Source organism: Protopterus annectens, chromosome 3.part1, assembly GCF_019279795.1.
Source record: "Protopterus annectens isolate FY-2018-M chromosome 3.part1, PAN1.0, whole genome shotgun sequence".
Lineage (NCBI taxonomy): Eukaryota > Metazoa > Chordata > Ceratodontiformes > Protopteridae > Protopterus > Protopterus annectens.
Window position 1 is genome coordinate 1,598,515,281 of NC_056732.1, and position 27,977 is coordinate 1,598,543,257.

At 37.2% G+C, this 27,977-nt stretch overlaps 1 protein-coding gene across 3 annotated transcripts in view; it reads right to left on the reverse strand.

Annotated features, from left to right (window-relative positions):
- Positions 1 to 27,977, reverse strand: part of LOC122798571 (progranulin-like) — a 491,843-nt gene that overhangs the window by 111,576 nt on the left and 352,290 nt on the right. For 2 of the 3 annotated variants that reach the window (XM_044067631.1, XM_044067630.1), the window contains 2 exons: positions 1,698 to 1,961; positions 113 to 376 (listed from right to left, as the gene is read on the reverse strand). In XM_044067631.1, coding sequence (XP_043923566.1) covers positions 113 to 376; positions 1,698 to 1,961 — 528 coding nt within the window. Of the gene's footprint in view, positions 1 to 112; positions 377 to 1,697; positions 1,962 to 24,069; positions 24,334 to 27,977 lie in introns of all 3 variants that reach the window. The other variant, XM_044067629.1, reaches the window with a different exon arrangement.

A 27,977-nucleotide genomic window follows, 5' to 3' on the forward strand; every position in this document is an offset into this window, starting at 1 on the left:
TAATAAAAACAAATTGTACCTGGAATTAGCCAGCTACTTATGTACTGAACAGGCCCATTTCCGCAGAATTAAATACAATTAAAATAAATATTAATGATGTTTAGGGACTTACTGCTTGAGAAGGACAACAACCCCAGCCTCCACTTGGCCTTCTGCAGCATCTGGTTCCATCTGGGCAGTAATACAGGTTGTCACAATATACTATGGAACTCCGACTGTCAGAAATGGCAGATGAAGCCTCAGTATTGAGCAGAGCAGGTGTTTTCTCATATGATTCGATAATGTTTCCATCAGATGATCGATAACAGCGGGTTGAAGTGATATCACATCTGTAACCTGCACGACAACAATGGTAACCATCTCTGCAACAGACAGGCTGAAAAATATAAAAGATAATAAGTAAAGCAATAATGAAGTAAAATGTCTGAAACTAAACTGTGATGTGATTATTATTAAGTAAACTTTCTAAGAGTAAAGTATTCTCTAATTATTCTTATAGATTATTAGGTAAATGCTAGGCTAGCTACTCATTTTGGTCATTTACACCTAGTCAGTTTTCCTTTTTGTACTTGAATTAACCCGTTACCTCTGGTTAGAGATTGTCCTTATCCTTACAGTGGTCGATAGTTATATATTACCCCTAATGAGAATAACTGGGATCATACCGTAGATAATTTTAAAGAGTTTGACTGAATATATCTGGGATTCTCTGCACTAGTCTGATTAAAGTATTTTATATTTTAGACTTTGAATTGTACTGAAAGGTTATAGGTTCATAGGTTCATAGATAGGTACTAGGCTATCTGCCCGAAGGCATTTATAAGCCTAGCCAGAATGTGTTGGCTTTCGCCGCCCCCTTAGATTAGTTCCCTGTGCCTCTGTCCAGCACAGCCAGTGAAGTGATCCCTGGGGTAAACTTTCTGTTTCCCATCCACTCATCAAGGTTTCTCTTGAAGAGGGTTAGCGAGGAGCTCTGCCTAATGTAGATTGGTATCTTTTTCCAGAGCATGGGAAGTCTCTGGGACAGGAATCTATCCCTCCAGCACGTCCTATTTATTGTTGTGGTGAGGTTTAGATCCCTGGAGCGTGTGTCTAGAGGGGATATGGTTTTCTTTAGGTGGAGCATGTCCATCAATTTTGGGTTGGACATGGCCTTGTATGCCAAGCAGAGATGGTTCTTCAAATGATGTAAGAGCAAAGGATCAGATACATTAATATAGTTTGATTTATCACACACACACACACATATATATATATATATATATATATATATATATATATATATATATATATAAAACATTTCCTTTTTAAATCTTGGTTCTGTTCCTCAGTTAAGAGTGCTTTAAACCTACATTGACATTAAGAAAAAAATGCTGCAGAGTGTATCATTATTGTACGATGGATAATGATTGTGTGGTTATGTTCTCTGTTATCCCAAATAACTGCATACTATAGCACTGTGTTTCTGTCTATAAGTTATACTTTATCATCAGTGCTCCTTTTACATTAATTGTCTTTAATCTTCTTAGTTTTATCTAAAACTAGCCACAAGTGATGTAATGAGTAGACCTGTTTGCCGAAAAAGAAACTCTGTAAAAACAAATTGCACTTAGCCAAGTACTTATGTACTGAACAGGTCCATTCCTCCCAAATGAAATAAAGTTAAAATGAGTATTAATAATTCTTTGTGGACTTACTGCTTGAGAAGGACAACAGCCCCAGCCTCCACTTGGCCTTCTGCAACATCTGGTTCCATCAGGGCAGTAATACAGGTTGTCACAATATACTACGGAACTCCGACTGTCAGAAATGGCAGATGAAGCCTCAGTATTGAGCAGAGCAGGTGTTTTCTCGTATGATTCGATAATGTTGCCATCAGATGATCGATAACAGCGGGTTGAAGAGATATCACATCTGTAACCTGCAGGACAACAATGGTAACCATCTCTGCAACAGACAGGCTGAAAAATATAAAAGATATAAGTAAGTAAAGAAATAAAGTAAAATATTTAAAGCTATCCATCCCATGATCAATAATTTTATATTACCTCCAATGAGAATAACTGGGATCATACCACAGATAATTTGATGGGGCCCATGCATGGGTCGTTATTATTTATATTTATTTTTTATTACCATTTCTTCACTGGGTGAATGTCTAACTAACTCTTTTCAGCCACAACCCAATCTCAAAGATTAGAAAATATATTAAGATCTAACTAATCACAGTGTCATATACAGAATGAGTAAATTGAAAAATTTAGTACATAACTGAGTGGCCTAGTGCTGATGCACTATGTCATAGTTGGCAGGGTCATGGGTTTGAGACTTGCCAGGGTGGTAATTTCCCTGTATTGTCTCCTACAGGCTTTTGAGGGGAGATCTATGCCTGGCATACAGGGCATTGTCAGACTCCACCATGATGGACCTCCTACATATCCACAAAACAAACAGTACCAGCTAAAGTCTTAAAGCTTGCCTGTGATATAAATAGGATCTGCTGGACAGATAGGTATGTATCCCAGAGAATATCCCATCTATGGAGCAGGCTCCCTATCCATCTGAAGCAGAGTTCCTCTCTAAACCAATTCAAGTGCAACTTGGATAATTGGATGGGAAACTGGCAATTCATCCCTGGTTTGTCACGTATGTCTCTGATGCAAATAGGTAACCTGTAAATGGTTCATCTCCCAGGCCCATGCTTACACTTATCAAGGGTATCAGAACTTGTCATATTTGGGATGCATGGCTAGGCTTTAAAAGGCCCTTGTGGTCATTAACCTAGTAAACACCTATGAACCTATAACGATTCATTCAATGGGGATACAATTTGAGTGCATTGAGAGAAGTACCAAAAAAAATTACAAGCCAAGACATGCATAAAATACATTGCAATGATACATAAAAGTATACAGACATATCTCTATCTATATATCTATATCTATGTGTGTATATATATATATATATATATATATATATATATATATATATATATATATATATATGTGTGTGTGTGTGTGTGTGTGTGTGTTTGTGTGCACATATACATATAAAATATACTTATAAAGTGACAAATTATGAGGCTGAGAAAAGTTTCTTAAATGCATGCTATTATCTGTGATATGGGAGTTAAGTTACCTAACCAGTGTCATGGTAGCAGTAGCAGGTACATTCTGTAAGGGGTGCTCTGTAAGTACATATTTGAAGCATTTAATATACTTCTAGTTTTCTGATGTCAGTTGACAGGTGGTTCCAGGTAGGAGGCCGCAGTCTAGAGAAGGTTCACTGTCACTTTCGCTAGTCTTAAATGATGAGTGTACCAGGGAGAAACTGTTGGCCTTTGTACTTCTGAATTCACATGGGTTATTTTGTAAATGTAATTTCACTTTTAGAGGGGTAGTGACTATACTATACAACCTTGCAAATTAAAATGCATACAAGAAAAGTGGCCATATGAAACACTGAAAGCCATTTAGAAATGTTTGGCAAATTGTAAGGATGCACCTGAGGGATGGTAAAAGAATGAATTTGCAGATTTTATTCATAGCAGTCTGTAATTTATAAACACCATCCTTCAGAAGAGATGAGATGTTAAACTGAGGTCTTATGTGCTCAAGTTGGAAGTAGCTCAGGTGGATGTATACGATCTCACATCATCCTTCAAAAAGAGTAGGGGTCTTTAATTTATATACAAGAATTAACTCTTATTTACAACATATTTTCATATTTGCAAATGTACAAATATTTACAGATACACAAATATATTTACACATATTTAAATTTTCCTTACAATCATATTAAATGTTCATCCCTATTAGGCCCCCAGCCCTTTTTCTTTAACCACCATCTGATTTTGCTTAATATTGTTACTAAAATCCATTCACCATTATACATAATTTCATTTAATTTTTCATTCCACGTTACCCATATGACATAAAATAACTTTTTATCTATTCTTTTAACATATTCTTTACTTGTATTCCTATAATACCCATATATCAGTGTTTATTTTTTCTACTTCTTTTATATCTTTGAAATAATCTTCTTTACATAGTTTTCCTCATAACCTTTTTACTCTTGCATATTTCAAAAACACATGCTCAGTAATTTATTCTTATTGACAATATAAACATATTCCTCCACTTTTCTTTTTATATGGCATTTTTCCTTTTATTGGCAATGTATCTATTACCAGTCTCCATAAAGTCTTGACAGTGTTCTTTTTTAATTATACCATTTGCTTCTCAATTTTTTAGATTTATTTTTTTACATCTAAGAACTTCAGGAAGAGCAATGGGACCACCACAGCAAAGCACATATATTTATTAAAATAATAAAAGGATGAGTGCTTTTGGAGATGTCTCCTTCTTCAGATCAATACACAAAAGTAAAACAGTAAACACTTAAATACATGCACCTAACCAATTAAATTACATCACAATTCAAGTAATTAATAAAACAATTATCATATCCTAGCTTTTAAAATAGGTTTTAAAGGTATAAAACCATTTAAACCTGGTGGAATATCTTCCCTTAAGTCAACTATCCACAGTGTTTCTTTAACCTCAGTAGCATTCATTATGTCACCACCTCTAAGGGTGGGAGTATACACATCCAAGACCATGAACTTAAAACCATGTTGTGGATAAGTATTAATATGTTGTGCTATTGCACTTCTTTGTATGTTCATATGTACATCACCTATATGTTGTAAAATACGTTTCTTTAACATCCTATTGGTTTTACCAGTATAGAAACACATACATTGTGTGTAAGTAGCTAAATAAATCACATTTTTAGTTAAGCAACATGCATAACCTGTATAAGTATATTTCTTATGTGTAATGGGATCTATAAATTCATTATTGGTCTGAATATATTTAAAAGCTTTGCACCTATTACAAGGATGTGTGCCAAGCTTATTGCTGTATAATCTAAGTTACCATGCATATTCCTATGACATAATAAACTTTTTAGGTTATGATTTCTTTTACAGCTGAAACTCAGTATCTCACCTATTACATTCTTAATTCTATCATCCAACAGTATTAATTTCCAATTGTTCTGTATTATATCTTTAATGTACTTAAAATCAGTACTAAATGTGAACAGTATTCTAACTCTAGATGTGTTTACCAAACCACAATTATTTACTTCCCTGGTATTTCTAGTATACCAAGGTCTACCTTTCCCATTCCTCACAGGTCTAACTTGTTCTGACACCCTTATAACATCTTTAGTCCTATAACCTCACTCTCTTAAATGCACTTCTGTCTTTTCCAACTGATATAAAAAGTCATTGTTCTTACTACAAAGCCTAGATGTTCTCAATCACTGATTATTCATAACGTTCTTAAAAATATATTGTGGGTGCATACTTCCTCTCTCTAACAGGGCATTCTTCCAACAAGGTTTATGGTATGAGGTAGTATATAGCTTCCCTTCTTCATCTACCTTCAATAAAATATCCAAAAACTCTATAGATACTGAAGATGAATGTGTAGTAAACATTAAAAATGTAGTTGTTGTTTATAAATAACTGACAAAGGCATTTAATTGTTGTGCATCCCCTTTCCACAAAACAAACACATCATCTACAAATCTACGATATAGACCTATATAGGTTAACCATGGATTCGTATAATTTAGAATATATTTCATCTCCCACTCACCCAGGACTAAATTAGCATAACTGTTCACGCAGGGTGTGCCCATGGCTACACCCCAGCTTTGTAAATACAGTTTCAACTCAAAAACAAAAACATTATTATATAATATGATGTTCAGTAGCTTACATATACGTTCCATATTAGATCTATCCATAAGTGCTATTCTTGCATTAAAGTCACGTATATATTCTGGTCCTACATCATTGTGAATGACTATAAAAAGACTATGTACATCCAGGGTCACTAAAATAAAACCCAAACTTATATCACTTGTATCCATATATTCACATAACTGTTCCAAAAAATGTGCAGAGTCCCGGAAGACAATAACAGCTTTGTTCACTATGGGTTTGAGTTGCCCTTCCACCCATTTTGAAATTGTTTCTGTAATCCAACCTGAACCATTAACTATAGGTCTTAATGGAGGATTGACTTCAGACGTATGTATTTTAGGTAAGCCTGAAATTATAGGAATCTTGGGATGCTCAACTATAAAATAATCATATAAATCTTTAGAAATAATGCCTGTCAAAAATAAGCCTAACAGATTATTTTTTACATCATTCCTTTTACTTTTTTCAGACTTTAACTTGTGCATGTATCTTTATCTGTTGACATGTTATTCATGATTTCTACATACCGTGAGTGTTCTAACAACACTATTGCACCTCCTTTATCAGCAGGTTCTATTATGCTATCTTTATCAGCTATAAGATTTTTTAAAGCTTGTTTCTCTCTCAAACTCAAATTAAAGTGCCCTGGTCTATGTCAAGACATAAAATGTGTGTTAATTTCATTTTCACATACTTTTAAAAATGTTTCAACTGTATAATGAATTAGAAGAAGGCTTATATAAACTGAAACGCCTTCAGTGGCAACATATGCATTTAGAGATGAGACTACATACACAAGTTTAAGTCTGAAAAGGGTCAAAGAGGATGTATGTATTCTTTGGATGTTTGTATGGCATAATTTTGTATAGGGTCTTGTTGGGTGGTCCAGCCTCTTTTGTTATTGACTAGCTCCAAAATGTCTTTTGATTGAATTATGTTGTATTTTGAGCTGGTGTGAGGGTGTTTGGTTTGTGTCTTCAAGTTGTATTTTTTGCTTGTTTGTTTTACTTGGTTTCTAAATTGAATGAAATGTTCCTGTCTTTACATGCAGCATGTTTCTTTTAGGGCTTCGTACTTGTTCTCTTATTTTGTAGAGAGTCTTGAGTTCATTTGTTATGACAAGGGCTCATGTTTTTGTTGATTTTGCATAAGAAGTTTTCATGAAGAAAGAGGAATTTTTTGATAAAGAAGTCAGCTGCCGTGGTGAGATTGTCATATTAGTGTAATTCCTTACACTGAAGAAGAACAAGTCTGTGGTTGAGGGCTTGAACTCTTTTCTTTGATTTGGGGTGGAAAGTTACTTGTGAAGTTTTTATTTTTATGGGGGGGGGTTACTTGAGAAAGTAATGGTGCAATTATCACTGATTGTGTTGATGATTGTGAGTTCATTTGTAATTGTAGGTCAAGGAGTGTATGATTATCTGTGGCTAGGCTTGGCCTGGCAAAACCATGTACAAGTTGAGTTAGGTTGAAATTAGCCAGAATGTCTTCTATGACTGATTTTGGTGTTAAGAAAATTAATGTTGAAGTCACCTAAGATGATCTTTTTTTTTGATGGCTGAGGGCAAAGTGGAATTTTGTAGGAGTGATTTGAATTTGAAGAAGTTGTTGGCAGGGGATGATATGCAATAACTAGATGTCTTTTGTTTTTGGGCCTTACTGAAAAAGTTGTCATATAGGAAGAGTGTGCCTTCTCCCTCTGTGGAAGTTTGCCTGGTGTAGTATTTCAGGGATAGATGCAGGTGGACAAGCGAAATTTGAGATCCGGGTATCATGTTTAACAGGATTCTGAAACTTCCTGTCATGTCTATGTTGTTACTGTTATTCTTCTTAATAAAGGATTATAACCATGATGAGTTTATTTAATCAGCTACCTACATTCTACAAGGGAATGTTGAGGCATATAAATATGTGTGAATGTGGTCCACAATCTGGTTCTATGTAGCTACACAGGAATAGAATTTGGAAGTGTGTGGTTAGCTTAATGGAAAACTGTTCTACTTAAATGGCTTTCTGATGTTTGTAGCTAGTTGAATCCAGCTAGCCTGGGTCATTTTATTCAATTTTTTGACCACTTGCTAAACTGAATATGAATCTTATGATAATGTCACAGTACTATTTGTCTTTAAATCAAAAACATAATCGAAGAAGAATGACTTATTACTGTATAAATTGCAGTGGACACTGCTACAGAAAATTCTGACAGTTTTGGATGCTATAGTTTGATGTTGCAACTTCAGTCAAATGACATCTGACATTTGATTATTCTGGAATCTCTATTGGATTAACAACTTTCTGTATCTAGTCCCTGCACACATATTCTGGTTAATTGTATTTTTAGTGCATGCAGTTTGGGAGTATTTCCTTTGTCAGTAGTTTGGATACAGACTCATGAAATAATGTTTGGAGCTGCACTTTTGTCTAACTAATTTTAAATGTTTTGTCAACCACCCTCTTAGACACTAATTTCAGGTTGGTGGTTTCTGACATCACTTTCCTGCTAAGAATAACATATTTAGGAGGAGTGACAGTCAGTATGACCATTCATATGGTCCTTGATGGTTCATAAGAGAGTCTATTGATTAGACTGCCCTTTGAAAAACTGGTTTATGCTAAAAGGAGTAGGTATGCGATGTGGGTACAATATGAATTTCTATACCTATATTGACTTTAACGGAAAAAGTTTGTGATGTGCATCACAGTTGTACAGTGGATAACGATTGTGTTGTTTGCGTTCTCTGTTATCCCATGTAACTACATATTATAGTACTGCTTTTAAGTCTATAAGTTATGCTTTGCCATCATTGGTCCTTTTACATTAATTGTCTTTAATCTTCCATATTTTATCTGTACTTGAACATTAGTGATGGACTAAGTAGACCCAATTACCCAAAAGGAAATGTAATAAAAACAAATTGTACCTGAAACTATTTGACTACTTATGTACTGAAAAGCCCCATTTCCCCAGAATGGAATAAGATTGAAATAAATATTAAATAATGCTTTTGGGACTTACTGCTAAAAAGGCAATGACCCCAGCCTCCACTTGACCTTCTGCAGCATGTGGTAAAATCAGGGCAGTAATACAGGTTGTCACAATATACTACGGAACTCCGACTGTCATAAATATCAGACGAAGCCTCAGTATTAAGCAGAGCAGGTGTTTTCTCATATGATTAGATAATTTTGCCTTCTGATGATCAATAACAGTGGGTTGAAGAGAAATCACAAGTATAACCTGCAGGACAGCAATGGTAACCATCTCTACAACAGACAGACTAAAAAAATATAAAAAATATAAGTAAAGAAATAACGAAGTAAAATGTCTAAAACTAAACTATGATGTGATTATCATAGCCAGCATTAGGCACCCGTGGAACCAGTGGCTGTGGGGAGCCCCCGATTATCTCCCTGTGAATAAGGGCCCCATGCAGCACCCGCAGGTTGCTCCATCTCCTCCATTCATTCCTCAGCACCTCATGGGCATCCTCACAGCTGTGTGACATCACCTCGTGATCGCAAACATTTTTCCATTTTTTTATTCCTCTGTAAGCTGCACTGAATCAGGTCCACTTCAGTGAAGCAAGGGACATGATTGGCTGCAGCAGCCAGGGAAGTAAGTTTTTTTTTTAACAAGGAAGTGATGAAGGAAGGACCTGATTGGTCTTTGCAAAGCACTTCCTGTGTCAACTGTCTTTAAAAAGGCACATGTGATTAGTAAGTGTTACTTCTCTTCTTGTTTTTCATGCCTCCTAAGAGCGGTTGTGGTCGTTGGCCAAGCTAAAGTATTTTCAACTGTCCTTCTAAGGGTAATTTCTAAAAGATTTGAAAAACTGTAATTTTAAGGGCAATTTAAAAAGGACTAAACTTGTCTGGCCTGTGTGGGGGGAAGCAAGCAGTAGATCAGTCTGCAGTCATGAAGAGGGAGCACAGGATTAGTAGCAGCCTTCTATCAACTGCATAAAAGGTAAGTTTTGGGTTTATTTTTAACTTTATTTTTTTGTGTGTGTGTGGGGGGTAACCTAAGGAGATTATTACATTACTTTTTTGTGCAGAGTTCTTGTGCTAAGAAGCTTGGGGGGGGGGGCTGTGCTTGTAGCTGTTTTATTTTACTTTTGTGCAGAGTTCTTGTGCTAAGATGACTTAGGGGGGGGGCAAGGGGCTGTGGCTGCACCAGTTTTATTTTACTTTTGTCCAGAATTCGTCTGGGAAGGGATTGAGAAAGGGTGGCTTGCCTGTAATTAATGTACAGATTTCATGTAGCCTTGGGTGGGGGGGGGGGTGAGGTAACCTAGGGAGATGATTGTAATACTTTCTTGTGCAGAGCTCTCGTGCTAAGAGCATTTATTTATTTATTTAACTTTTGGTTACTGGGATAGTCCAACTGGACAGAAGTCAATTTTCAGTGGAGACCCGGGGAGAAAAGCTCCTTTACATATATAAAGACATATATTATAAAAATATAACATAAACATAGTAGAAATTAAGTAATGTTGTCATAAATACAAGTCACTTAGCCTAATACATAGAAATAGTTAAACACTTGATTAATATCAAGACATTTATATGGAGTGTGCAAAAAGGATATGCATAAATTCTAATAAGCTTAGGTAGGAATATAATGTAGTATATAGAACCGGGAGGATAATTATGATGGGAGTAGGTGAGGAAGGTAGAGGGTTTGGTGAGAGGTAGGTGGGTAGGGCCTCAGATGGAAATTATAAGTATAGATGGCAGAGGAGAGATGTGAAATATAGTAGGGGTGAAGATCAGCCAGGAGGTAGACAGAACTGGGGGTGTGAGGGGCTGTTGTTGTATCAGTGTTGTTTTATTTTTTTTCCAGAATTCTTCTGCTAAGAGATTAAGAAAGGGAGGCTTGTTTGTAATTAATGTCTAGATTTGATGTAATCTTTGGGTGGGTGGGTGAGGGATTACTTTTTTTTTGTGCAGAGTTCTTGTGCTAAGAGGCTTGGGGAGTGAGGGACTGTGGTCATACCAGTTTTATTTTACTTTAATCCAGAATTCTTCTGCTAAGATATTGAGAAAAGGAGGACTGTCTGTAATTAATGCCCAGATTTGATGTAGTCTTTTTAGTCAGTCTTGCACAAGAATTTTCATTAACTTATTTTTGTTTTGTATAAATTGCAATTATACCATCCTTTGTCCCACACCCTCTACCCTCCCACACCTCTGTACCTCAAACAATCAGATACTTTCTCTCCTACCCAACCCCTCCCACCATCCTACAGAGTGTTGGACACTTTCCATCCACACTTACCTATCCCATCCCCGTCCCCCATATTAAACTGATTCAAGCTGCTACATCTTATTCATACCCTTTCCTCCTCTTCTTACTCTACATCCATCACAATGCACCTGCATTTCCTCTTAACCTTTCTGTTACTCTTTCTCTCTCATCTCACCTCTTATCACACTCAACCTCACCTTCACTCTAACAACTCCACATCCTCCTCCACTACTAAAACTGTAAGATACTCCTCCTATCCAATATCACCCACTCTCTTTTCCTGCACTGAACATACTCTCCCCCAAATCAGACTCCCTCCCAACACTTTTCCTGAACACAAATACAAACTAAAACCTCTCCCACCTAACCCCATTACATCATTTATAATTCACCTTTGCAACACCCTCAGACTTGCAGGTGACATTCATCCAAACCCTGGCCTACACAACAACTCATCTACTCTTACCAACACAACTTATACACCCCTGCAACAACCATACCCTAGTCTCAAACATCTCTCCTTCTACTCAATCAACATAGACAGCATTATTAATAAAACAATTGAATTTCACTCTTGGATAGCTCAATACTCCCCTGACATAATCTGTATCTCAGAAACCTGGTTGAAACTTCATATCCCTGACATACAATTCCTTCCCACTGGCTACAACATCTTACGCCATGATAGAGCACAGAAACAAAGAGAAATTGTAGCCATTATGTATTCTGACCACCTAATGTTATCCTCTCTAAATAACTCAACCCCTCTTTCTACCCAGCTGAACTCATCTTGGCTAATTGTAAACTAAACAATCACAAACCCTAACAGTTGCTGCAATCTATATACCCCATGAAGATAACATTCCCTTACTAGAACAGATTCTTCACTGGGCAGCCGACACAATACCTAATGGAACTATCATACTAGGTGATGTTAATATTAATTGGCTGCCCCTCACCTCCTCAACCACTAGCATTCACCTTTATGGTTATATCCAATTTGTCTCCACTCCACCCTGAATCCCTCCCAGACTCTATTAGTGATCATTCCCCTATACGCATCCAAAGATTCTCCCCATCCTTCATTATCCTCACAAATTTAAGGAATGCTGTAAACTAACCAACTTCAACCCTGTGACTTTCAACTACTACCTATCATCCATTGACTGGTCCTTCCTCTACCACATCTCTCGACGATGCAGTTCTATCTTCCTAAACACTCTAACAACCTAGCCCCTCTCAGGACTGTTAGAGTCAAATGTCTTTCTTCCCCGTGGCTCTCCAAGTCAACCTTATCCCTTGTCTGAAACAGAGACTCTTCATGGAAACTCTGGATAAAAACAAAATCATTCACATGCTTCCAAAAATATAAAGAACTCCGTAACTTGGCCAAGAAACACATCTTCTTCTTCTTTCGGCTTTTCCTGGTTAGGGGTCACCACAGCAGATCACCTGTCCACTCATGATTGGCAGTGGAGTTTTACGGTGTCGAGTTGCCAGCCCGACATCCAACCTTCCACGGAAGGCACACGCACACACACACACTCATGCCTAGGGCCAATTTAGTGTGTCCAGTCCACCTACAGCATGTCTTTGAGATGTGGGAGGAAACCCACTCGACCACAGGGAGGACATACAGACTCAGCACAGAAGGCACCCCAGCTGAGAATCGAACCATAGAACCTCTTGCTGTGAACAAAAGAACTTCTACCACACACCCCTGACAACATAACCTAAAAATCCCCAAAAATTTGGAACACCATCAGCCAAATTCTCCACCCTGATAAGCCCTCAACTCCAACCCCCTGCCCATACAACTCACCACAGGAAACTGCCTCCATCTTCAATACCTACTTTATAGATACCTTCTGTAAACTTATGCCAACATCCCACCCAAACAATACCCCACCTTCTGCCACCTCTCAACTACAGAACTGTCCTGTCTCACTAAATCCCATTCCTATAAGCTACATTAAAAGATTTCTCCTCAGACTTAAACCATGTTCCCCTTCTGCTGACAACTTGCCATCTCTCTTCCTAAATACTACTGCTAACTCCATAGCATACCTACTTATATGTAACCACCCAGTCCGTGAATCCACTGTCCCTACTCTCTGGAAGAAATTCCACACTATACCTATCCATAAAGGCAGAAACTGAGTTGAACTCTCTCTCTCTCTCTCTCTCTCTCTCTCTCCCCTCTCCAAAATTCTTGAATACTGTGTATACAAGCAACTCATGTCTTATCTCACTCAAGAAAACCTTATCACCCCTACAGCGCACGGTTTGCGCCCCCACTATAGCATCACCACTGCACTCATTTCCTTCACTATCTCCATCTCTCTAGCCAGAGACAATAACAAACTGGACTCCTGTCTCTTCCTAGATCTCTCAAAAGCCTTTGACACTGTCTCCCACTCCATCCTTCTCCCCAAACCTTCTCAACTCAATCTCTCCCCTACTACTATCTCATGGTTTTCCAGCTACCTCATAAACAGACAGCAAGCCATCAAATGGCTCTCAGGTCTTTCTCCCTTCCTCTCAATAAAAATGGAGTCCCACAAGGCTCAATTCTCAGCCCCCTTCTTTTTAACATTTTTACTAATCAAATCTACACATCCTGCCCTCAGTCATCTCTCATACAATACGCAGATTAAACCACTATTATCACCATATCTGACAACCTCTCTAACCTGCTTATCCTTACTCAAACCTCCTTCAACCTGAATGAAACCTAGGTTACTAACAATCAACTCATTCTAAACCCTAAAAAGACAAAATTCCTCCTTTTCCTTCCTAAATCTCTCTATGATCTTGAATCCTCCTTCACCATCTCCTCACTTAACAACACCACTATCTCATCTGAACCCTACTCTAGGCTCTTTGGAGTAATTGTTGATGACCAACTTAAATTTGACCTCCATGTACACCACTGTTTAAAGAAGCACCACCAAAAACTTGGCCTTCTTTATAGGAACAAAAAGTTCCTTAGCCCCCACTCCAGAATCTCACTTACCTACCCAGACTTATCTTCTTCCTAACCTCTTCTATTATTCTCAAGTCCTTACTAGCCTACAATTTTCTCTTCTATCCAAACTTGAAACCACATACTACAAAGTTGCCAGATTCACAGCCAACCTGCCAACAAAATCTCACGACTGTCTTGCCCTCCGTACACTCAGCTGGTTAGAGCTTCTGAACCAACTCTTATATTCACAGCTTCTCATCATCCACACTATCCTAAATCAACCCTCCTCCTGCCCTAGCATCTCCTCACTTGTCTCCTTCTATTACCCACTTCGCTCCTTCAGAAGCTCTGAACAATTTCTCCTACAGATCCACAGGCCAAAAAAATCTTTAGGGCAAAACTTCTACAGCTACCTTCCTGCATTAGCTTGGAATAAGCTTCCCTTGGCCCTCAGACATATTACCAGTTCTCATGACTTCATGACAGCTTTTAGAACCTATATAAACAGAGCCTTGATTTGTCACTGTAATCATCCCACTTGAAATCCTTCTCTTTCCTGTTTCAACTATCAACTAATGCTCACCTTTCCCCTCCTAGTCTCTTTGTTTCCAGACATCTATCACCTCTTCTTTCTTCAACCTCCTACTCTTATTTCCCTTCACACTGTTACCCACCAAACTAACTGTTATAACTACCTTTCCTGACATTTACCTTTAATTCTCCTTTTCTAACTCTGTTCCTGCTTCATAGGTTCATAGATTCATAGATTAGTACTAAGCTAACTGCTCTTGTGAGCCATTTTAAGCCTAGCCAATTATCCTTTGTGAGACTCAAACCCTGCACCTTGTTCATAGGTTCATAGGTAGATACTAGGCTATCTGCCCTAGGGCATTTATAAGCCTAGCCAGAGTGTATTTGGCTTCCGCCTCCCTATTAGATTAGCCTACTGTGCCTCTTTAAAGTAGGTCACAGAAGGTACCCTTTTAAGATTAGTTTACTGTGCCTCTGTCTAGCAGGGACACAGAAGAGATCCCAGGGGTGAATTTGCGATCTCCCATCCACGCGTCCAGATTTCGCTTGAAGAGGGTCAGCGAGGGGCTATGTCTAATATGAACTGGGATTCTATTTCAGAGTGAGGGGAGCCTCTGGGAAATGAATCTGTCCCTCCAGCATGTCCTATTTATTTTTGTGCTGAGGTTTAGGTCCCTGTTTGTAAGACAAACACCTTAACCATTAGGCCACCATCCCAACCCACACTCACCTCCTATTTGAATAGCCTCTTTTCCTAAATATCCCTTACTTGTACAACTATGTTCATATACTTATCGTCATTTTTATATCAGCTTTTTTGTGATTTTATATATTTCTAGCATTATCTTTGCTGAGTAATATCTACTTGCATGTTATTTTCTTTTTACTAGTTTAACCTGTACTGTATATGATTTTCTTGCTTAATTTGTACTGTGAATATTCTATCGTATGTTTTGTGTGGTGGAGCTTTTCTCCCTGGGCCTCCACTGAAAACGGGCGCAAGCTCAGTCGGACTATCCCAGCCAACAAATGTCAAATAAATAAATAAATAATAGTGCTGAAAGACTGGTGGGCAATAGTGGCTGTGAGAATGCTGCAGAAGGTACAGATGTTTTAATGTATACCAATACAAACCCTGTTATGCTAGTATTTTACTGTGTATACCAACAATGTTTACAACTATACCTGATGCTATGCCTTTGTTCTATAACTTTTTGCTTTGTCCAGAATTGTGCTGAGAAGTTGAGAGGGGGGAAGTGGCTGTGAGAATGTTGCAGAATGTATAGATGTAGATGTTTTAATGTACCCTAATGCAAACCCTGTTATGCTAGTACTGTGTATACCAGTAATGTTTAAAACTATCCCTGATGCTATGACTTTGTTCTATGAAAATTTTTTGTTTTGTCTATTGTTATTGTGTTGAGAGGTTGGGAGCGTGGTTAGGGGCTGTGAGAGTGTTGCACAGTGCTCAAGTGTTTGCTTCTTATTTTTTGTTTGTTTCTCACAAACCAAGTCACGCAATGCACAAGCATATTTTTAATGTTACGCCTTCATCTTGTTTTTATTTTACCACTTTATACAGAATTGTGCTGAGGCATTGGGGGTTAGTAGCTAGCTGTGAGCATTCCACAAAATGTACTGATGTCTTAATGCATGCTAATGCACGATTACATGTTTGAATGATATTTTCAGTCTGTTTCTCATCAAAAATGTGGGTTCACGCAATGCACGCTACTGCAAAATATGTTTTACCATTTTTAATTCATAAGTACATTGTTTAAAATGCCTAATATTGGGGGGGGGGGGGTAGCAGCTGTGAGAATGTTGCAGAATGTATAGATATTTTAATGTATATGAATGCAAACTCTGCTACGCTAGTATTGTGTATACTGGAAATGTTCATAACTGTCACTGATGCTATGACTTTTTTTGCTTGGTCCATAGTTATTGTATTGAGAGGTTGGGAGCATGGTTAGAGGCTGTGAGAATGTAGCAATGTCCAAATGTAAAATGTTTACCTGGTATTTTTTGTTTCTTAAATGTGGGATCACATACTATATAAGACATTGTTAATGCTACACTATTGTCTTTTTATTTTGGTTTTCACTTCACTGGGGGAGGGGGTGAGAATTCTGCAGAATGCACTGATGTCTTAATGCATGCTAATGCAAACACTATTCTGCTAAGTTTATCATAGTAATGTTTTAAACTACCCCTGATGTTATGCTGTTGTTCTGCAACTATTTTTGTCTGTGTTTGGAAATATGCTGAGAGGTTAGGAGGTTTATAGGGCCTGTGATAATGTTGCACAATGTCCAGATGTTATTTTTATTTTTTCTTCCACAAAAATGTGGGAAAATGCAACACATGCTACTGCAAAATCTTATTCTAGCATCATTATTAGTTCACAAGCCCCGTATTTAAAATCCCTACAGTAATGCCCTTGTCTTGTGATAGTTCTGCTTCATCCAGATTTATTACATCAATGTTTAAAACTCCCTTGTTATGCTTATATTCTGTGTTTGGCTTGCCTAGAATTGTTAAGTTGGTAGGTTAGGAGAGGGGTAGGGCTGCTAGAATGCTACAATGTTGCACAATGCTTAAATCTTTGTTTGGTAATTTTGGTCTGTTCCTCATCAAAAAATGTAGGCTCATGCAATGCATGCTCCTGCAAAATGCATTCTATCATATTTTAGTTTAATAAGTAGATTGTTTTAGATCCCTAATGTTATGCCTTTGTCTCGTTTTTTACTTTGTTCACTTTGTCTAGTATTATTTTGCTGGTGTACAGGGGCTTGTCATAATTTAGCATTGGTGCTAAATGCCAGTTAGTGTGTTTACCTTGACACATCAATTCTTAATGATCTGAATGTAGTAACACTATAGTGGTCATTAAATGGTGCTGTATGAGCTTGACAGGGAAGGGGGTCACCCTTTATATTCTTCTGACTAGGTCTCCAACTTGAAATTTGCTGGGGGTCCCAAACTGCAAGCACTGGCCCTGGTGGTTATTCTTAAAGTAAACTTTCTGAGACTAAACTATTCTATAATCATTATTCATAGATTTATAAGTAAATACTAGGCTAACTGGCAATTTGGTCCATTTACACTTAGCCAGTTTCCCTTATTGTGCTTGAATTAACCCATTGCATTTGGTTAGAGATTGTCTTTATCCATTCCGTGGTTAATAATTATAAATAGCCCTAATGACAATAACCCTGATCATACCACAGATAGTTTTAAAGAGTTTGACTGTCTGAATACATTTGGGATTCTCTGCATTAGTCTGATTGATGTATTTCATATTTTAGACTCTGAATTGCACATACTGCGGTGGTGGTGCTGCGGTAGCGTTGTTGCCTCACAGTAAGACATTGTCCTGTTCGATTCTCAGCTAGAGCGTCTTCTGTGCGGAGACATGCGTGAATGGGCGTACCTTCGTTGAAGGTTGTGCGTCAGGACTGGCAATTCGGCATGTAAAAATCTACTGCCAATCATTAGCGGACCGGAGTTCCGCTGTGGCGACCCTTAACCGGGAAAAGCTGAAAGACACAACAACAAAAAGACTCTGAATTGCACTGCAAGGTTCCTCAAAGGAAGTAAGAGTGAAGGATCACTTACATTTATATATTTCAATTTATTACGTATATATGACACTTCCTGTTGAAATCTTGGCTCTGTTCCTCAGTGAAGAGTGCTTTAAACCTATATTGACATTAACAAAAAATGCTGCGAAGTGCATCACTGTTGTACAATGGATAATGATTGTGCGGTTGTGTTCTCTGTTATCCCATATAACTATATACTATAGTGATGCTTTTATGTGTATAAGTTATACTTTGCTGTGAATGCTCCTTTTACATTAATTGTCTTATCTTCTTAGTTTTATCTGACTATAGTATCTGGAGCTACTAACTATTTTTAAATATTTTGTGAACCATCCACTTAGATTCTAATTTCAGGCTAGTAGTTTCTGACACATCACTTTCCTACTAAGGATAACCTATTTAGGAGGGGGAACATTCAGTATGACATTCTTATGGTCCTTAATGATTTATCAGAGATTCTATTAATTAGACTATCCCTTGGAAAACTGCTTTATGGTAAAAGGTGCAGTTATGTGATGTGGGCACAATGTGGCTTAATGTACACATTCCCCACATAGAGAAGGTGTTGGAATGTGACTCAGATAAGCTGGCATCTGTGTCCCATAATCCTGTAGTGGGAAAAGGAATGTGATCTCATCTACCTGTCCTCCTGCCACCATAGCCACATCTGTGTTGTGACTGATACCATTTGAACCTGAACAACTAATAGTGTAACTATGTGTTATCTTTTATAAAGGAGAGCAGGGTGCTTGGTGTGTTTCAGTCATTTATGGCACTTCTTTCTATCCTTATTATCTTAAATATATATATTCATATACATTTATCTATCTATATCTGTATAGTTTACTATCTACTATAGATATATAGATACATATATAGAAAGAGCTATCATCTATCTGTATACACACACGCACACACACACACACACATATATATATCTACAGATCTAAATTTTTATATATATATATATATATATATATATATATATATATATATATATATATATATATGGGTCTCCTTTGATTCACTGAAAGCTCACTTCATTGAATTTCAAAACACTCACACCAAATCGCTGAAAGCTCAAATCACTGAAAACTCAGTTCACTGAATCACATTTCACTGAATGTAAGTACTGTTGGGCAAATAAAATGTATATGCCCTTTTCCCCACTGTAGTGCAATCCTGGAATTAGTGTGTATATATATATATATATATATATATATATATATATATATATATATATATATATATATATATATAGTTATGGGGTGTGGGGGGGAATAGCCCCCCCACCTACTTTTGGTTTTATATTGTTAGCTTTTAGTGAAATGAGATCCATAAATATAAAAGCTAAGTAGGTGGGGGGGATGTGCCCCCACACCCCTCAATGTGGGGGACTGTCATCCACACCCCACCTAACTATATATACTAACTCTAGGATCACACTACAGTGTGGAAAAGGGCATATATATTTTTATTTGCCCAAGTGTACTTACATTCAGTGAAATGTGATTCAGTGAAATGAGTTTTCAGTGATTTGAGCTTTCAGCGATTTTTTTGAGGGTGAACTGAAATTCAGTGAAATGAGTTTTCAATGAATCAGAGGAGACCCATATATATATATATATATAAAACAGTGAGTTTGGTTGCTATCTGTTTAATGAACTGCATTTGACTGACTATACAGACAGTCGACACATGTGCGAGATCAGCAGTCCCCGGGTTGGAGAATATTCCCTTTCCATGGGAACTGTGTGATCTCAGAGTTAGTACATATAATTAATGGGTGGGGTTGCAGCCCCCATACATGTAAGGGTATTTATCTTTTTTAAATGTAAAATAAATATTGGCTGTTTGAAATGCTTCCCCTGTGAGGCTCAATAAGTATAAAATGTAAAAATGGGAGTGCAGTGTCAATGTTAAAGTTGCACTGAAAAGCTGCTAAACACCATATGATGAAAAAATACTTTCAATATGTCAGCAAATTTCTCGAGTCCACGCTATGGTCAATAAATCCACTCAGTAGTTATAAATACATCCAATGCTAAAAACGCATATAAACCAACTTTCTGGCAGTTTTCACTTCACCAGCTGTTTACATGAAGAAACGGATCAACCAAATAGATATATAAAACTTAAATTTATTCAAAAACAAGAAAAACGGCAAGTGCTTTCACCCATAGGCTTCATCAGGCCATTAATGATTATACATTTAAATTACTTATATACATTTATATACATTTGTTAATGGTGACATCACTTCCTACTATTAATTACCATCGTATCAATCAATGGAACTTTAGTTGTATAATGACTGTAAGACATTTCATAAAGCTTAGCCGTATAAATGGAAAATCCTATTTATGCCAGCACTTAAAAATGTACATACTACTATAAGTGCATGATTTAAACTATCATTAAATTTATATCCAATGGGATGGCGTAGCTATGGACACTTCGTGTGCCAATAGCTACGCCAACCTAGTGATGGCTGATTGGGAGAATAGATTATTATTTACACTGGATTCTTATAAGAAGCATGTAGGATTCTATGTTCGTTTTGTAGATGACCTTTTCTTAATTTGGAAATCAAGTGAAGAACAATTGAAACTTTTTGTACAAGAGATGAACTCACTGACACAATATCTAGAGTTTACAATGACAGCATCACAGAGTTTTGTACCTTATTTGGATGTTTATGTGGAAAAAATCCTTAATGGTTACATCAATACAGGAGTACATAGAAAAACATGTCATAGGAGTTCTTATTTGCATAGATCCAGCATGTACCCAGGTTATGTATTTAAGAATGTGGTTAAAGGGCAAGCCATGCGGGTATCTAGGTTGAATTCTACACAGGAAGGATATAATCAGGAGATGATAGAACTTAAACAACAATTTTTAGAAAGATCGTATAAACCTCAGGAAATAAAAGAAGGTTTAACTGACATAGAAGTCTTAAGAGAAGGATGTGCATATCCATATTTTGCTGACCAAAGCAAAAGTGTTAAGCAAACAACACATGTAAGGAATAATTTTAGCAACCGTTGGCCTAAAGTTGCCATTTATTACACACAAGATGTCAATGAGGTTAGAAGTGCCTATATGAAGTACTGGGACCTTCTACAAGTTGATCCAATAATTTTAGAGGCAGTAGGAGATGCACCCAAATTTATTTACAAGAATAAATTAAATTTATATAGAATGCTTTGCAGTTCTAATAGAGTTGATTTTATGCCATGGATGAGTAATGCCACTGCTAACACTCGACCATGTGGGAAATGTAATTTTTGCTATACGATAGATCATTCAGCAAGTTTTATACATCCTGTAACACAGCAAGTTTTTAAATTTCATTGCAATGCAAATTGCGAATCTATGCATGTGGTGTATTTAGCCATATGCCAGTCTTGCCCAGCATTTTATGTGGGCAAGACAGATAGACGGTTAAGGGAAAGGATTAGAGAGCATTTGTATAACATTAGGATAGGGTCAGATAAAAATGCATTATCCAAACATATAATTAATAATTCAGTGCAACATAAATTTAAATTCATGGTGAAGCATGTTAATATTCCTACAGTCAGGAGAGGACCCATCCGTAACATAACTGAACAACACGAGAGCAGATGGATTATTAGGCTGAGGACTCATCGGAATCCAGGTCTCAATGACAGAATTCCTATCAAACCTATGTTAAGGGCTAGGAATTTAAAAGTCAATAAATATTAAGATTAGTATTTTATATTCTTTATTGAATTAAATGGATTGTGACATACGTGTTATGTTTTTTATAGACTTTTATATTTAATTATAGGTGTAACCGCAAATTTTATAATTATGTTTGTTAGGTAGATATAGTATATATATTGTAGCTACAGATCTGCCTGAGCCCAACAATTATATTTATTTATCAGTTATTAACGTTAATCCACAGTTCTATGTTATGTTGCATCTGAAAGTAGATTCATTTACTGAATCGACAGGGTCCATGTCAATTGATATATTAGATTCTATGACAATTTTTCACCACTAGGATTAGAAAAATTTTCCTATTTCTAAACCTAGTTCTAAAAGTTATTTTAGGTACATAGCTGATAATACCGGACCACCATCTCTCTATATATTACTGTGAATGGAATTAGATTTTTTATAGATTTTTTATATATTGCTGTGCATGGAATTAGATTCATTCTATAGGGCTTTATATTAACTGGTACATCTAGCTTTTTAAGCTATATTTTTTAAGCTACATCCTTCATTATTAAAAGTATGGATTATATTTTTATACATACGCTCTTTTTGTATACTGTTTTTATGAGAGGTTAAGTTGATGTTATATATATATTTTATACATATGTTTTTGTGTATTTTTATATATACATTAGCATGGGAAGTGGTAGCGTACAATAAAAACGTATATAAAATGTTAAATGATAGTTTAAATCATGCACTTATAGTAGTATGTTCATTTTTAAGTGCTGGTATAAATAGGATTTTCCGTTTATACGGCTAAGCTTTATGAAATGTCTTACAGTCATTATACAATTAAAGTGCCATTGATTGATACGATGGTATTAATAGTAGGAAGTGATGTCACCATTAACAAATGTATATAAATGTATATAAGTAATTCAAATGTATAATCATTAATGGCCTAATGAAGCCTACGGGTGAAAGTGCTTGCCGTTTTTCTTGTTTTTGAATAAATTTAAGTTTTATATATCTATTTGGTCGATCCGTTTCTTCATGTAAACAGCTGGTGAAGTGAAAACTGCCGGAAAGTTGGTTTATATGCATTTTTAGCATTGGATGTATTTATAACTACTGAGTGGATTTATTGACCATAGCGTAGACTCGAGAAATTTGCTGACATATTGAAAGTATTTTTTCATCATATGGTGTTTAGCAGCTTTTCAGCGCAACTTTAACGTTGACACTGCACTTTATAGTGGATATCCTGCCTTATCGCTCTCCCATTTTTACATTTTATATTTATCTTTTTTAAGTAATATTTGCATGCGCTGAGAAGCAACCTCAGTGTAAACATTCTAGAAAGTTGAAATTTCTGTTTTCAATGTAGAACAGTTTAACTTCAAGATGTCGACATTTGCTTTAGTCAACCAACTGAAAGCAAGTCATCTGTAGAGATATATACAGTAAAATGAAACAGTGATAAAGTGCTGGCATTAGTACTGATTCAGTGTTATATAAATCAGAGAAGAAATTTCAGATACTTTACTGCTAAGCCATGACTACCAGTTGACCCATGAGACTCACAGAGACAATGTGACTGAATTGGCTAAATCAGTATATATACTCTACTCCTTAATATCTAACTGTCCACCAGCTCTTCTCATTTCCATCTGTTTTTTTATAGGATTTTGATTGTATGAGTACATTTGAGATTCTCTGAACTAGTCTGATTTATGTATTTCATATTTCAGAGTCTGAATTGCACTGCAAGTTTCCTCAAAGGATGAAAGCGTGACTGTTCACTTACATTTATATATTTTGATTTATTATGACTGTTCCTGTTGAAATCATAGCTCTGTTGCTCAGTGAAGAGTTGTTAAACCTATATTCACTTTAACAAAAAATTTTATGATGTGCATTACCGTTGTACAGTGGATAATGACTGTGTGGTTTGTGTTCTCTGTTATCCCAGGTAACTACATATTATAGCACTGGTTTTACGTTCGTAAGTTATGCTTTACCATCATTGGTCCTTTTACATTAATTGTCTTTACTCTTCCATGTTTTATCTGAAATTGGCCACTAGTGATATACTAAGTAGACCCATTTGCCCTAAAAGGAACGTAATAAAAATAAATTGTACCTGGAATTAGCCAGCTACGTATGTACTGAACAGGCCCATTTCCACATAATAAAATAAAATTAAAATAAATATTAATGATGTTTAGGGACTTACTGCTTGAGAAGGACAACAGCCCCAGCCTCCGCTTGGCCTTCTGCAGCATGTGGTTCCATCAGGGCAGTAATACAGGTTGTCACAATATACTATGGAACTCCGACTGTCAGAAATGGCAGATGAAGCCTCAGTATTGAGCAGAGCAGGTGTTTTCTCGTATGATTCGATAATGCTTCCATCAGATGATCGATAACATTGTGTTGAAGAGCTATCACATCTGTAACCTGCAGGACAGCAATGGTAACCATCTCTGCAACAGACAGGCTGAAAAATATAAAAGATATAAGTAAAGAAATAATGAAGTAAAATGTCTGAAACTAAACAATGATGTGATTATTCTAAGTAAACTTTCTAAGAGTAAAGTATTCTCTAATTATTCTTTATAGATTATTAGGTAAATGCTAGGCTAGCTGCTGATTTTGGTCATTTACACCTAGTCAGTTTTCCTTTTTGTGCTTGAATTAACCCGTTACCTATGGTTAGAGATTGTCCTTATCCTTACAATGGTCGATAGTTATATATTACCCCTAATGAGAATAATTGGGATCATACCGTAGGTAATTTTAAAGTGTTTGACTGTCTATTTAGGTTTCTCTGCACTAGTTTGATTGATGTATTTCCTATTTTAGACTCTGAATTGCACTGAAAGATTCATCAAAGGATATAAGAGTGAAGGATCACTTAGATTTATATATTTTGATTTTATATATATATATATATATATATATATATATATATATATATATATATATAAAAAACACACTTCCTGTTGAAATCTTGGCTCTGTTGCTCAGTAAAGAGTGCTCTTAAACCTATATTGACATTAACAAAAAAATGCTCTGATGTGCATCATTGTTGTACAGTGGATATTGACTGTGTGCAGAGGGATGACAGTGGCTCTTTTTCACTCGGCTAGGATGAAGCTGTACTCGAGCTTTGGTTGAATTGGGTGCCTAATGGTGCTGCAAGGTCCTGCCTGGGTTCATGTAGGATGCACCTGTGACATTATCGGGTTCCATGGAGGCTGTATTTTTTATCTTTGAGAGGGCAGTGATGACTTTCTCCCTAGAGATAAAGGCGGGGGGCAGGTGCTGCAGATGTCCTGATTTACTGATGGGGACTGAGGGGTGAAGTTTTCATTGAACCTGTCTGCCAGCAGGTTGGTTATATCTACGGCATTTGTGTATGTGTTGTCCTTGACCACCAGTTCTGAGCAGATCTGGGTGCTTCCTTTGAGACTGCAGACATATGTGAAGAAGCATTATGATTGTCTTTAGTAGATGTGACCAGTTTGGACTTGAAGTTTGCTTTGGAGGATTTTAGTAGTCCTCTTATTTGCTTGTTCAGACTAAGGAGAGATTGTTTCCAATTAGGCACCTGCTCCTTCTTGGTCCTGGACAGCAATTTTTTTCCTTTTATTATAGAGTTTATTTATTGCAGATGCCCACCAGACAGGTTTACTCTTCCTTGGGGAGGATGATTTCGTCCTGTCAGGTATTCCTGATTCCATGCAGCTATAAATGCTTGTATGGTACTTTGGTGTATGTTTGGACATATGTGCGAGGTCCTATGGAGGGGGAGGGGGCTGTGAAGCTGTTTATACCTTATTTTAGGTGGTTGTAATCAGCTTTGGAGAAGTTTTTTGTTTGACCCTAGATGGGGGCGTTGGGGAAGATGGTGACTTAGAAAGTGACCGCTTTGTGGTCGGATCTTAGCAGGGATGATGACACTGTAGGGATGCTACAGTGGTTACTGATGTTGGTTAATACGAAGTCCAAGACATTTTCACCTGTTGTGGGGGTGTCGACCAGCTGGGCCAAGGCATTTGCATTGATGAAATCAAGGAATCTCTGGGCATTTGTGTTTTGGCATAAGTATTTCTTCCGGTCTATGGTTGGATAGTTAAAGTCACTCAGGATCAGGGTAAAGGTTTGAATCTTGATAGATTCAAAAAGGTCCAGATAGGTGGAGTGGACATCTTGAGTCAAAGTTGGGGGTCTGTATCTAGCCATGATTTGAATAGGGACTGTCACTCTCCTAGTCTGGACACAATAGAAGAGTCTTCATTGGCTCTGTTCAAGTGGCTTTATTTTATACAAACATATCACAATAAATGTTTACTGACTTTAACTTAAGTAACTTATACACAAACTAACTGCTGGAATCATACATGCTTACTCTCTGGCTGCACTCTCAAAATGGCACTATGAATGGCATGTGCTTGACATTTATACATGCACAGTACATCTTTGACATGCTTCATAAAGACACACCACACAGCACGTGCACTCTGATCTACATCATCCCTCTTGAAGAAGCAAAACATGCACTGTTATGAATCTATTTGGCATGCAGATATTACACACATGTCTCTATCATGCATTTACACAAGATAAGATACATATATACACAGTTAAGTCCATGTTGCTGCATATTTCACACTGACCTTGGATACTCGTCCATATCGTGTGACATAAAACTGGGAACTGGCCTTAGCAACTGGAACTGTCTCTGTAAAATATTCAATCTTTGAATTGTCTGAACATCTTCAGGAATGGAATCAGAGATAGGAACACACTCTGGAATAGGAACAACATTTGGTTTGCGCTGAGATCTAGAGTTTGGTCATTAAAACAATGTTGTGATGATAATTCTGATACAGGAAGTAAATGCCTGCGGTTTCTCCTGTACTCCATACCCTTGGATTCTATAATGTTGGATCGTGGCTCGGCACATATACCGGTCTGGTCAAAACCTTTTGCCATTTGTATTTTTACTGTTTCTCCTTCCCTCAACGGATGAAGAAATCAGCTCGATTTGTCATAGCTGGACTTCTGGACTGAACACTTCTTGAATAGGTGAGCCTTTATGGTTCTGTTGTTTTTAGCTTTAGGCCTCAGTAAATTAGAACTAATAGGTAGTGTCATTCTGGTTTGTCTGGAAAGAAGTCTTTGAGCAGGTGAGCCAAGAATATCATCAGATGGTATGTTTCTGAGATTAAGTAAATTCAAAAAGACATCACCATTATCAGGCTTTGACCTTTCAAGTAATTGCTTTGCACTCTGCCGTGCACGTTCAGCTAAACCATTTTACTGTGGATATTCAGGATTGCTAGTAACATGTAAAAAGTCCCATTCTCTTGCAAATTTTTGTAACAACTGACTAGTAAATTGAGTACCATAGGTTCATAGGTTCATACTAGGCTATCTGCCCTTGGGCATTTATAAGCCTAGCCAGAGTGTGTGTGGCTTTCACCACCCCTTAGGATGAGAATACTATACCCATTAGTTTGCTGTGCCTCTGTCCAGCAGTGATACAGAGATGATTCCCGGGGTAAACCTACGATCTCCCATCCACTCGTCAAGATTTCTCTTGAACTGAGTCAGTGAGGGGCTCTGCCTCACATGGACTGGGATTCTGTTCCATAGTGTAGGGAGTCTCTGGGTGATGAATCTGTCCCTCCAGCACATCCTATTTATATCCGTGTTGAGGTTTAAGTCTCTTGCTCTCGTGGCTCTGGTGGATTTGGATTTTTGAGGTGGAGCATGTCCATTAATTCGGGTTGGACATGGCCTTGTATGTCAGGCACAGATCACCTCTGAGCAGGCGGTATGCGACTGAATAGAGCTGGAGTTTCTTCAGTCGGGCATCGTATGACATATGTTTGAGCCCTTTATCCTTTTGGTGAGGAACTTTTGGGGTCTTTCCAACTGCTGCAGGTGTCGGGTAAGGTACATTCAATGGGGCGTTGTACTCAATCATTGGTCTGATAAGTGAAGAGTACAGGGTACAATGACCTCTCCTGATCTGGATGTGAATCCCTTCATGATCAGGTGGGCAATGTAGAAGGTCTTCCTAACCACTTTGGCAATGTGAGTGTCAAAAGAGAGGTTACTGTCAATTTGGGT